Consider the following 14,029-nt stretch of genomic DNA (forward strand, 5'->3'; position numbering starts at 1 on the left):
ATTCAAGTTATTATTTTCAACTGAATTCAGGTCTGGACTGTCTGGGCCACTGCAAAATGTTAATATTTTCATCCGCGAACCATTTCTTAACCATTTTTGCTGTGTGTTTTGGGATTTTGTCATGCTAAAATGTCCACATATTCAAAATTTGCCGGGGGTATGAAAAATTTCAAGCTTGACTGTTAAGTGCTCGATCTTGGTCAGGTGTTCCTTTTTTCACAAATCCAAGGTGGCAACCCTAATCATTATACAGTATCTGCATTACACATTTAATAGTGTCTTAAAAGTCACTTACAGACGACGCTTCAACATTATTCTATCACTATAAGGTAGAGCTAGCTGTTAGCTACAATCAAACATTTGATTGATTATGGCAAGCTCCCTAATGGCCCATTTATGAAATCCCCCATCCCACAATGACGGAGGCTGGGGAGATTCTGGGTTGCCCAAAATCAGCGTTTGTAGCGACTAACCTTGGGTCATGTAGTCGCCGGGGATGGATGTGGGAGATGTTTTTGACACGCTCGACTATATATTTATTATTATTTATTTATTCTAAATATTTGTCCACAAAAAAATGGCTTTAATGGTTCAATCCAAAACAAACCTTGCATAAATTATGCTGCTAACTTTCTAACTGAAATTCTATTTGTGAAATTAATGTATGAGCGTATGTATGAGCGAGTGTTTGAACAAATGTTTGACCGAGTGTTTGCGAGCGGTAAAAACCGCATGACCTTCCACTCCATCAACCTGATCGCCTACACCTGTGCTTAAAAGGATAGGGAGGGAGGGTGGAGAGGTCCACCTGTGGTCCATCCATCCATCCATTTTCTTGACCGCTTTTCCTCACAAGGGTCGCGGGGGTGCTGGAGCCTATCCCAGCTGGCATCGGGCAGTAGGCGGGGTACACCCTGAACTGGTTGCCAGCCAATCGCAGGGCACACAGAGACGACACACACAGAGGCTGCCCCCCACCTGTGGTCATCTACAACATCATCTACCGCAAATAAAAGCAACAATAACATGTGACTCCTACAGCGTGCATCTTGAGATTGTTTCTGGGCCCCTTAGCCTTTTACTGCATCGTTGCCCTCACTTTAAGAGGGTGTTGAATCTTTTTGTTTTTCAAAAAAAAAAAAAAAAAGTTTGGTGAATGCGCAATTGCGCATAACAAACTAGTGGGGTACTGTTCAATACCTCCAACAAGGTTAAGGACCACTGCTCTAAATGTCCAATGTCACTTAGGCTTTGTGAAAAAAAAGTGCATAATTTGAAAATAAATTACTGGAACAGAGAATATGAAGGCAAACCTTAAATTTTTGGTTATTTTGTGTTATGTCTAGTTTGCAGTCAAAGCAGTTTCCAGTGCAAATGTGAGGATCAGTATCATTGGTCATGTGACCAGTGTTTACAGTATGGACCATGTGACAACATCACAAATGACACATGTGGATGTATCAATGCCATTCCTTCTGTTGGACTATATTGCCAATCCGTCGATCAACAAAGTAAGCAACTTAGAATTTGTAATACAGTTGTTGGAAATGTTGGTTATTTACTCTGCTTCTCTTTTATTTTTCTTTGAAGACAAAACTAGTTGTCCAAGCACAACAACTACCTTCCCTCCCAGTAAGTGATAAGTTGTTGTTTTTTTTGTTTTTTTTAACCAGATCAATGTTCAGCAAATCTTTCTGTACATTTTATTGCTCATACATAACTAACTTATGAATCTCAAAATGAGCTGAGCGAGGAGAGTGCAGACTTAAGTCTCGGATTGATAATGATATGAATTAATGACTATCATAATCAATGTATATGACTGATGCGTATAGTAAAAATCGATGGGGATGGGTTACTAATAAGCCATGGCTTCTACCCGTCAGCCCGTCTTTCGGATGTCAATGTTGCAAATGATATTATGTGATCGATGTAACCTGTAACAATTTGTCCGAAAGGAAAAAATTAATAAAACAAAACAAACAAACAAAACCTAACTTAAAAATTACGTCATGGTTTCTTCACACAGATTTATTATAAAAATGCTTAATCTTTTTACTGACACAGTTTCTACAACTCTAACAACTCTATCATCAACAGCTCCTGTAACAAATACTACAACGCCAGAACCACCAACAAAGGTGACAAATACTACGACAACTCGAGCCACAACTCATGGAGATACACTGACAACTCCAATAACAAATACTACGACAACTCCAAATACTACGACAACTCGAGCAACAACTCCAGCAACAAATACTACGGCAACTCCAAATACTACGACAACTCGAGCAACAACTCCAGTAACAAATACTACGACAACTCCAAATACTACGACAACTCGAGCAACAACTCCAGTAACAAATACTACGACAACTCCAACGACAACTCGAGCAACAACTCCAGTAACAAATACTACGACAACTCCAAATACTACGACAACTCGAGCAACAACTCCAGTAACAAATACTACGACAACTCCAAATACTACGACAACTCGAGCAACAACTCCAGTAACAAATACTACGACAACTCCAAATACTACGACAACTCGAGCAACAACTCCAGTAACAAATACTACGACAACTCCAAATACTACGACAACTCGAGCAACAACTCCAGTAACAAATACTACGACAGCTCCAAATACTACGACAACTCGAGCAACAACTACAGTAACAAATACTACGACAACTCCAAATACAACGAAAACTCGAGCAACAACTCCAGTAACAAATACTACGACAACTCCAAATACAACGACAACTCGAGCAACAAGTCCAGTAACAAATACTACGACAACTCCAAATACAACGACAACTCGAGCAACAACTCCAGTAACAAATACTACGACAACTCCAAATACAACGACAACTCAAGCAACAACTCCAGCAACAAATACTACGACAACTCGAGCAACAACTCCAGTAACAAATACTACGACACCTCGAGCAACAACAGCAAGTAAGAACATATTTTACATACGGTATATTATGATGTGAAGTCTTGTTAATCACAGAGAAATAAATATGTGTTAGAGAAAGAGATGATTATTTGGCATGTCAATTGTATAATATGCAGTTTAACAAAGGACAAGTTTTGAAAAATCCCAGTTTCCTTAGCTAGTTAGTTTTCTTTTCATCAGCTGCTTCTACAAGAGCTAAATTCAAATTTCATATGAACAATATGTGTTACTCAGCAATAACAAATAATACTGAACCATATCAATTGGTATTATGTTGAAACTGAGACATTTCCAGCAAATATAACAAATAAACAAATCACCTCACTAAACACAACAGTCTCAGAAACGACTACAACTACCACCAAGGCCACGACTACGACAACCACTAAGACTACCACTGCTAAAACCTCCACAATCTCCACCACCGCCGCCTCCAGTACAACTCCTCCTGGTAAGTAGAACTTTTGTTACCTTGATGACGGGGGCAGCGATGAAGTGACAGTTACTACTAGCTGTGATAAGACACTACACTTAACAAGATAGTTTTATCAAACAGTGTTTAAGTCAGTGACATTAAGCTATCGGTTGGGGCAGACCGCAGTATTAAGCAGTGCTGTGGTCCCCCGTTCTGCTGGGTCGGGCTTGGGGCGCTGGCTGTGTTGTGGTGGGTGAGTGGGTGGGGAGGTTGGGGGGTTGGTTATGGGTGCCCAGGCACATGCCCTTTTGGCACTGATGCCCAAAGTGCCCCTTTGTCCTTTTTTGGAGTGGTGTGTGTGTGAGTGAAAGTCATTTTGTTGCCTTTCAAAACAAAAATTCAACAACATCATTTACATACGTTAAATTATTATCACGATGTCTTTGGTCACGTGATCCTCGAATATGACGTCATACTACGAGACGCGCTCTTATTTGAAGACATTTGAAGCCAGATAACTCGCCGCTGCGCCTGCGGTCGGTAAATTGGTTGCTCCGTCTCACTCACAGTAAACAAAAGCCAAGGTCATAGAGTGTACAAACGACGCGGGGGACAAGTTCCCCTCAGTTTAATAAAGACCACGATCCTTCCCATCCACTTTCACCACGGCAAAAATATCCGGTAAAATAAATGTTCCTCTCCCCCATCTGCTATAACTACTGATGTGTTTAAGGTACACAGAAAATGACAGAATTTGTACGTCTGAGTCAGAATTTTAATCAACCCTCTTCCTGAAGTCAGATCTCCAACTCAACAACTCAACATAGAATTAATGCTAATGTAATGTAATCTGCTAACCATGTAAACACTACAGTCACATGTTTTCTTGTACTATTGCGAGCAGCATGAGTCTGTAAAAAAGTCTGCTCAGTGTGAAAAATAAAAGGAACACTTTCAATAGATTTTTTTTGATGCGCTCATAAGTGTTGGTGCTAATCAATTTTTTTAATTTTGGAAAAAACAGAGCTATGATATTTACTATCCATTTAACTTTTTAAGACATACTGATCAGCTTGGGAGCTCCCTGAAAAACCTCTACATTTTGAAAAGTCAGAAAAATTGTCCATTAATGCTTTAAGGCAGTGGTGTCCAAACTCGGTCCTCGAGGGCCGGTAGTCCTGCAGGTTTTTGAGGTTTCCCTGCTCCAACGCACCTGTTCCAATCAACAAGGTCGTTATCATGCTTATGCAGAGCTTGCTGATGAGCTTCAGCTGTGTTGGAGGAGAGAAATATCCAAAACCTGCGGGACTACCGGCCCCCGAGGACCGAGTTTGGACACCACTGCTTTAAGGCATTACAACAAAGTCAAGAATGGCAATTGGTAGTTAAAATTTTCTTTAACCCCCCTCCTCACCAAAACCCCTCTAATTGCCGCATCAGTCCCCATGTCTTTAATTAACCAATAAGGCAGCGAGTGCAGGCCAGCCAGTTAGATGCAGCGGATGGTAGATCATGGCTGAATGGTCAATGCAAAAACTGCGCATCAAGAAGTGGGTAGACGCAAAATTGCAAAATGACTTTGGTGTCTCTCTTTATATTTTCACGACAGATAGACAGATATGTCCTCTCACCTTCTTTTTTGTTTTGTCTCTGTTTTCTGTCTCAACAGTATTACAATTAGAAATGTCCATAAGATTCTCTAAAGACTATACTTCAGAATTGGGCGATAGTAGCAGCGCCGAATACAGGGATTTTGAGGCTCAGATCAGGCCTGTGGTAGGTCCTAGGAGTGTGTCATTTTTTAACATACATTTTGACTTGTTCAATCCTAATGTTGACTCTCACTCACAGTTACGTGACGAATATGAAAGACTAAGCGGATTCATCAATGTTTTTGTGACAGCTTTCAGGTAAACCTAGAACAACCAGTCTGAAATTGGTTTAAGATCTCAATGGTTACTTATGTTTCTTCTTTCAGGCCAGGGAGTGTGATTGCAGACTTTATTGTTCAAACATCACAAGTTGACACGGAACAACTTTCTGTGGTGAATGCAAGACTCCCTAATGCATTGCAGACAGTTGCTCCTGTCCTTGGTTCTGTAACTGTAATTTACAAGAGTAAGTTTAACAGTCTTTTTTGCAACTTTATCCAATTTGTAATTGCTTTTTGTTTCTTCAAGGTCCAACTCCAATCAAATTTCCAGATGTGACATATACTGGCAGATCAATGACATTGACAACTTCTGCTAGCATTAATTTAGGAAGTGTCACTCAAGCTAAATGGAAATTAAATGGACAGAAAATCAAAGCAAGTGGACGAATTCAAATAGCTTCATCTGCTACAGAGTCCAAGCTTACATTTAGGAACGTGATTCTGGCCGACGCTGGTAAGCCAAAACTTTGATGAAGGAATTACGATAAAGCCTGATTCTTGTCTTTTTAACAGGTCTTTATGAATGCAATATAATCGGCAGTGATATCACTTTTGTGCAAGAGGGATTTGCAACACAGATCAAACAAGCTCCAAATGTGCTAGTACCAAACCAAGTCAATGTAAAGTGTTCAGAGGGCGGAGCACAGCAGCTTAGGTGTTGTGTTCAGTCCAACTTTATTGTCAGGTGGTTTCAGGGCCCCACTGAATTAAACTCAGGTAAGCCGGCAACTAAAAGTTTACCACCTCGCCCTGCCATTTTTCCAAGCCACATTTTAACATTTTCACAGAGATAAGAAATGGTGGGGAAAGCTACTGCATTTTACACCAATACAGTCTGAGCGGGTGCACAGATTCACCAACCCAAGAATTAAGTTTTACATGTCAAGTAGATAATCCAGGAGACGTTGCAGCGACAACAAGAATGATAATTTTTAATGACGGTAAGCGCGATTGTTTAAACATTCCTTCTCCTTATTTTTATCTATATTATTTGCAACAATAACATATTTTTTCTCCCTCAAGTTGCTACATGTAATGATCTGCTGTATGGGACCGGACGACCAGGTGACATATCATCTATAGCATGTGATCCTGGTCAAGAGGGGAGCAGGTCTGCAATATGCAGGGATACGGGAGAATGGATTCTTTTAGAAGACAATTGCATTGTCACTGAAATCAAAGACTTGTTATTTGTGTCTGAGGTAGGTGATCTTATTTAACATATTTTCCTCATCTTCATATTTGTGTAAGGGCATATTTCAGTCTAAGGCAGAGGTGGGCATCGAGGGCCGCAGTCCTGCAGGTTTTGCGTGTTGCCCTTCTCCAACACAGCTGATATATGATCAGCTCATCAGCAAGCTCTGCATAAGCCTGATAACGATCCTGTTGATTGGAATCAGCTTGTGTTGGAAGTGAGAAACCTACAAAACCTGCAGGACTCCGGCCCTCGAGGACCGAGATTGCCCACCTCTGGTCTAAGGTGTGGTGGACCTTCCTTTCCTGGCAGATTTCACAATGGTCCATTTAGGATACTCACACTTAGACAGACCTTCCTGATGTGTCCTGTCTTCCAATGTCAGTTGTAGGGATCTTCGATGCGCTGTCCTAGCCCTTTGCAAGTGTTTTACTGGGTGGCAGGAGTCCAAAAGCAGATATTTTATTGGTCTGTGTGGATAGGTTTTCTGTGGCCAACAAGGTTCAAATCCTGGTTTGAAGGAAGTGTGAAAGAAGCTATCTTCTAGATTTAAAATTAAACAAAGGTTTGCACCAATGTGCCAGAATTTGCTGATCTTCTGTTTACATGCTTTGAGGTGGGAGTAAATCAGGTACAGTGTGTAACGCGCGGTGGCTGATCAGCCATGGACGGCGTAAGTGGATAGCAAAAACTGGAGAGCAACAAAGGGACTAGAAGCCCACAGGCTAACAAAAACAGTTCTCGACGCTACCACACGTCACGATAAGCGTACACATCCACGGCGTCAAATACATTGATGGCCAAAACGAAAAAGCGCTGCATAGCCACAACAACAACAAGGAGGCGCCACCCTGTGGCGCGGTGCCACACTGTGGATTGTTACAAGTGCTTATAAAAAGTTTGTACGTCCCTATTCAAATTCTAAATAATTATGTATAATTATTTATAATATTCCATGGAATACAGTAAACAACGGAACACTGATATCAAGAGGGAACAAAATGATGTCAAAAAACTGGAAGTCCATCCAAAATTGATTTTAAAAAACAACCAAAAAAACTTAGTCAAGGTGGAGCTGAATTATGAACAGTTCCAAATGCTTGTCAGTTTGGGAAATTTCAGGGAAAGCTTACTAGTACATCTGAACTTTATTTGGGGTTATTCATAGACCCTTTAAATAGTGGCAATTGTGTGCCAACTCCAAGTTAAAGTGGAAGTCAAGTCAAACATTTTCTTTACCATATGTTCTATGGGTACCTACCAGTCCAAACTGAGGGGGCGGCCATTTTGCTTTGTACACTTGCTGTTGACTAAAAATGACATCACAGTGCCCAAGAGCTCAGTTTGCAATCATCACATAAGCAAACCCAGAAAACAGGTAAATTGTGACTGGTCGTTACTTCAGCCCGTAGGCACTGTGATGTCTCTTCTTTTTTTTAACCAAGAAACTTGGGGCGCTAATTAGCGAACCGCCAGGCTTCCCCCTTCTGTTTCACATTGTTGTCATTTTTTGTGTTTCTTTTACGGGTTGTTACTGTGAAGATTAAATATTTTAGTGTTTTTACATAATTGGCCAATAATTCTGATTCTGATGGATAAAGAATGGGATGTCACTTAATTATGCGAGTCAAGACCGGTCGTGCAGATATTTGTCGCAATGTAGTGTACAGCATCTAAGGGGGGTTAGACCGCTGAGAGAGCCGTCACAACAGTGAACAGTGTCAACGAAGTGAATGCGACCGAACCAAGCAACACACATCGCTGACTTTTATGACGGCGCTTCCATAGGCATACTGTTTAGTACAATGAAAATCATATTCACAAAGTTAGCCACTTTACGTGCATGTTGCGTCAATAATTGTGCTTGCGTTAGTCAGCTGTAGTATAATGTTCACAATCACATCGTCTTTATTGGTCAAAAACCAGTCTTCATATTGTCTTCTCAATTAAAAGCATAACCAACATGAAGCTTAGTTCATTTGTAACCAGCTAAATGTTTAAGATAATGTAGCTTTTCTGTCTTTTTTGGTTTGGTCGTTGTTAGAAGACTATCTTTGTCTTCTGCGTGTTCGTTGTTGTTCGGGTAGAGAGATTGTTGATTCATTGAATACAGACTACAGAATATTCTGGACACGAACAAAAGTTTACAGACAAATGGCTGCAGTTCCTCTTGCTAGTGTGTCTTTACAGCCGACTCCCAGCATTCTTATACTATCTTGAAGAGCAGTATTATAAAAAACCCAAATCCTTTGTGTTGAGGTCATTTTTCTGCCACTAGATGGCATAATTGCATTTGTAGGACGGTGACAACTTGGTGCATTTTTCCTTTCATATTAAGAACTATCTAATCTTTAACATGAAATTACTTGTGAATTTCTGCACATTTTTAAACTTGTAAAATACAACATGACCCCAGTCTCCACAAATATATGCATTATTATTAAATTTATTACCGCTCAATTCTGACGTGTCCAGTGCGTTGCGACTGGAATTCCCCCAGTACAGGCTTTCCAAGTAAGGGGTGGTCATTAATCGGTCGTTAAAAAATATGTGTGGTAATTAAGGAAGTTTAAATTAACTCAAAATGAATGCCCTCATTTTGACATCCCTAGTTGCGAAGGATAAAAATGTCTACTCTGCTGTGAAGGTTTACAGTAGCTTTAAGATTCCAGTGAATTTCTTTTTGGTTATTACAGAAATGTACATCATTTCATAAATGTTTGTAATCTTGCATTTCTAGGATTTGGTTGACGAGGAAGTACCACAATTTGCTGCAAATCTTAGCAAAGTTGTACAGGAGGAAAAACAAGAAATTACAAATTCATCTGCAACCATCTCAGCTATCGTTTCCATCCTGAGCACCATTGCCAATGTTTCAACTGAAGTAAATCAAACTGTCATGCAGGTATGATGACCATCTATTATCTACGGAAGAAGATTAGGGCCAGTGAAGAGAAAAAAAGTGTTGGCAGGATTCTCACTTTAATCTCAGAATTCTGACTTTATCAGCAGAATTCGGATTTAAAGGGAGAATTCTGACTTTAATCTCAGAATTCTGACTTTAAAGAGAGAAATCTCACTTTATTCTCAGAATTCTGACTTTATCCGCAGAATTCTGATTTAAAGGGAGAATTCTGACTTTAATCTCAGAATTGTGACCATTATGTGAGAATGTTTACTTTATTCTCATAATTCTGATTTTAAAGCGAGAATTCTGACTTTAATCTCAGAATTCTGATTTTAAAGTGAGAATTCTGACTTTAAAGTGAGAATTTGTACTTTAATCTTATAATTCTGATTTTAAAGCGAGAATTCTGATTTTAATCTCAGAGTTCTGATTTTAAAGTGAGAATTCTCACTTTAATCTCAAAATTCCGATTTTAAAGTGAGAATGCTGACTTTAATCTCAGAATTCTGACTTTAAAGTGAAAATTCTGGCCTTAATATCAGAATTCTGGCTTTAATGTGAGAATTTTTACTTTAATTTAAGAATTTTGACTTTAAAGTGAGATTTCTGACTTTAATCTCAGAATTCTGATTTAAATCTCACTTTATTCTCAAAATTCAGATTTTAAAGTGAGAATTCTGAGAATAAAGTGATAATCCTGCCAACCTTTTTTTTTTCTCTTCACTGGCCCTAATCCTCTTCCGTAATTATCATTTACAGTGCAGTTTAATAACACAACGAATCTCACCAGGAAATCTGTCTTCATTTGCAGAACGTACTGGACACAGTGGATGTCCTCGTTAGTGACGACGCAAGAGAATCCTGGGAAGTTCTGAGAGATAATGTCACACGCAATGACAGTTCCGACTTGATTAATTCAATGGAGACTATAGTTGATGAGTTAGTCGGGGAGTTTACCATCAAAACTGGATTAATTCTGCTCAACAGGACAAGCTTCAATAACTCCTTCATGGCGGAATTCAACTCTAGCGTTGTCATAGATATTCCAAACACCAACACTAACAATCTCACCATCACCACCATTGTTTTCTCCACCCTTGATAATGTCCTGCCACCGAGGAATTCCAGCTTTAACAGCACACTCACAGACACAGACACCAACAGCACATCTGTTTCCTTTAACGTCAGCGTTAATGCTGCAGTGGCGCTTATCAGGTTAAGAAAAGACATTCAGAATATTAGTCTGAGTTTTAAAAAACAGAACAACTCCCTGACACAGAATCCTCAATGCGTCTTCTGGAACTTTACGCTTTTTGACAACTTCGGAGCTTGGGACGACGAAGGTTGCACGGTGGTTTCCGATGTAAACAACACAGTGACCTGCAATTGCAACCACCTTACCTCATTCTCAATTCTGATGGCAACAGGCATCCCCGAATCAATACGAGTTGCTTTGGATGTTATCACCTATATCGGAGTTGGCATATCCATGGCTAGTCTGGTCATATGTCTCATCATCGAAGCATATGTTTGGAAAGCCTTGACGAGGAACAGCACTGCGTTCATGCGCCACGTGTGCATTGTGAACACTGCCCTGTCTTTGCTGATTGCAAACATTTGTTTCATAATTGCTGCCTCTTATGCCAAGAACCCCCTTGAAAACCCAGGGGAGGACCATACAGTTCCACTGGGACCATGTACTGCAGCGACATTTTTTATGCACTTTTTCTACCTGGCGCTCTTCTTCTGGATGCTCGCGTCAGGCCTTCTTCTGTTCTATCGAACCGTCATGGTCTTTTCCCACATGTCCAAATCAGGCATGATGGCGATTGGCTTTCTTTTTGGCTATGTGTGCCCTCTTATAATAGCCGTTGTGACTGTTGCTGCCACAGCCCCAGGAAAAGGATACATCAGGGAAAACGATGCATGTTGGCTGAACTGGGTCAAGACCAAAGCCCTGCTGGCTTTGGTGATCCCAGCCTTGACAGTCGTTTTGATCAACTTCTTGATTTTAATAGTGATCGTGTTCAAAATGCTGAGAAGAGGTGTGGGAGAGGTAGCGCATACTGATGAGAAGCACGCACTGGTTGTCGTTGCCAGATGTGTGATCATTTTGACTCCTCTGTTTGGATTAACGTGGTCTTTGGGAGTAGGAACTATGATATCATCCACAAATGAGGGGATCCACATTGCGTTTGCCTTCTTCAATTCACTACAGGTATTTTCTTACTTAATTGTTTTTTCTAGGCAGTACATTTTGAGTGATGTAACGTTGGTCTTGTTTATATTTCCTATTTTTTAGGGGTTCTTCATTTTAGTGTTTGGGACACTGCTGGATTCAAAGGTAATTTTAGTAATGGCTGATTATCAAAAAGGGTTATTTGACTTATACACCAAGAGTTACTGCATAAAGCCTTTTGGTAACCTAGATTGAAAGATTGATTTGCACAATGTTCCTGAATAGTTATATATAGTTATATATATATATATATAGAGAGAGAGTAACCATACAAATTAATGGGTACTCTGGCCTAATACTATTACTTATTGTGTTTTTCCAGATCATTCAGTTTCTGTTTCTGAATCAATTTGTTATATACAGTCTATCGTGAAATAATTGTTGAAAGGAAAACAATTACTCACAGATAAATTATAGCCAGACTGAACTTCAAATCTAAAAGCTGCTTTTCAGTCTACCACGAGACTCGTACTTTAGAGTAAATTTCACTTAGTTTCTTTTGGTCTTATTTCAAATTTAATTTGGAATAAATATGCTATTACAGATAACCCAAATGATTCATGTCAATTTTTCATACCATAAACAAAAAACAAAAAAACTACACTCACAGAAATATTTCAAGCCTAATTTAAGATTTAAGAGTTAATTTTGGGCTGGCCTATAAATAGTGAAAATGTGTGTATAATTGGTGGCAATTGTTTTTAAGTGATAGACCATTATTTTACCGATCTGGCCCACTTGGTAATATATTTTCCTCTATGCGGCCCTTGAGCTAATACGAGTTTGACACCCCTGCAATAAATTATCAGGGGTTGTGTACTGTCTGAGAAGAGAATAGCACATTGTGAGCTGAGATGAGTGCCAGATATCTGTTTTGGACAACCTAAAGTAAAAATTTTCAACTTCATATATTTTGAAACAGCAGCAAATTATGTGGACTCAGAGGAGAGATTCAGGCATCTTGTCATGCCTCAGTCACGGCTCTGTTTTAAGCTAACTTCAAACTAGAGCAAGTATCAGCCAACATTGTAGTTTGGGGCAACTTGTCTCAGTCATTTTGGGGTTTGTTGTCACATATGCAAAGAATTGGCCAATGAAAAATGCACCTCTGGCAACTCGGTTAACAAATGCCAGAATTGCTCTTCCGATGATGAGTCTGAAGAGTGAGGAGAGTAGTTTGCTAGGTTTTGTTTCATTGTTTAAAAATGGATTTTCGAGTTGTTGTTGGAACTACAGTATGCCCACATGTCAGGACTAGTTTAAGTTTCATGATGAACCATCCATCCATTAACAGAAATACTGACACGTGGCCTAGGAAGGAAGACTCAGATGCAGAGTAGGAAAAAAGCCAATCAATGGCTAAAGTTTTTTTTCTCAACAAAAAAATCACCTCTGAAAAATGAGGGAAAAAACAAGGCACTGGTAGAGATAAACAACAAAAGGCACTCCAATAAGGAAGGTAAAAATGTGAACCAAAAAACACTCACGTGACAAGGCAAAAGGATCATGAGAACAAGGCTGTGACAAACGCTTCAGTGGACACGAGGGTAACACATCGGCACATGACAGGGGAAACGCAGATTATTGAATGAGAACAAAGACAGACAAACCACACCACGGTGCAACAAATGCTTTATTTATTTATTTTTTTCAATTTAATCTCAAATTTCCAGTTTAAGGGAAGTAAAACAGTCATTGAGGCAGAGAGCTATGACCTATATGCCAGCAATTCCTAAAGACTTTAATTGATTTCATAATAGTTTATGTTAAAGTTTGCTCAATGACTATGGAAAATTTTCAAGAACAATGATAAACAATATATATGGCTGTAAAAATTAAAATTAAAAAAAAAAGGGGGGGGGGGGTGGTGAGAGATAACCAGGATCAATTTGTCCTTGTTTTATTAGTTGCAAAATCGAATGTGACATCTTTCCGCATATAGTGTGACAACTTACCCATTGGTCATTATTGAGGCAACATGTTCACTCCCTCTATTTGATGGCTTATACCTCTGTACTGACATAAAATATGAAACTTACATGAATACAAATAATATACCTAAGACTTTGGTCTTTCATCTGGTATACTTTTCGTTTATATATGATGTATTGATTCCCAGAAATATATAAAAGTATAAAAAGTAATACAACTAGCCCCGGTCTCCCCTACATTTGTGAAATGTAGCAATAAGTGTTAAAATGATTTCATTATTCATTCCCAACATTAACCGTCCCACCGAGTGAGGTACTTGATTTTTACTTTGATTATAATTATAGGTCCGAGCCACTCTCTCCAAGAAACGACTTGTATCAAGCTCAGGCTCTGGCTCCAAACAAACTGCAGTAAGTGATTTTGCCACTCATTGCATTAC

General features: G+C 39.4%; 1 protein-coding gene across 19 annotated transcripts in view; it reads left to right on the plus strand.

Annotated features, from left to right (window-relative positions):
• LOC144039350 (uncharacterized) overlaps nt 1-14,029 on the plus strand; it is a 66,245-nt gene that overhangs the window by 49,837 nt on the left and 2,379 nt on the right. For all 19 annotated transcript variants that reach the window (XM_077552607.1, XM_077552613.1, XM_077552620.1 and 16 more), the window contains 15 exons: nt 1,347-1,511; nt 1,591-1,632; nt 2,101-2,967; nt 3,306-3,419; nt 5,053-5,159; nt 5,235-5,293; nt 5,362-5,501; nt 5,564-5,770; nt 5,830-6,033; nt 6,105-6,257; nt 6,340-6,518; nt 9,252-9,416; nt 10,231-11,637; nt 11,722-11,763; nt 13,935-14,000. In XM_077552607.1, the coding sequence (XP_077408733.1) occupies nt 1,347-1,511; nt 1,591-1,632; nt 2,101-2,967; nt 3,306-3,419; nt 5,053-5,159; nt 5,235-5,293; nt 5,362-5,501; nt 5,564-5,770; nt 5,830-6,033; nt 6,105-6,257; nt 6,340-6,518; nt 9,252-9,416; nt 10,231-11,637; nt 11,722-11,763; nt 13,935-14,000 (3,917 nt within the window). The remainder of the gene's footprint in view (nt 1-1,346; nt 1,512-1,590; nt 1,633-2,100; nt 2,968-3,305; nt 3,420-5,052; nt 5,160-5,234; nt 5,294-5,361; nt 5,502-5,563; nt 5,771-5,829; nt 6,034-6,104; nt 6,258-6,339; nt 6,519-9,251; nt 9,417-10,230; nt 11,638-11,721; nt 11,764-13,934; nt 14,001-14,029) is intronic.

This window comes from Vanacampus margaritifer, chromosome 19, assembly GCF_051991255.1.
Source record: "Vanacampus margaritifer isolate UIUO_Vmar chromosome 19, RoL_Vmar_1.0, whole genome shotgun sequence".
NCBI lineage: Eukaryota > Metazoa > Chordata > Actinopteri > Syngnathiformes > Syngnathidae > Vanacampus > Vanacampus margaritifer.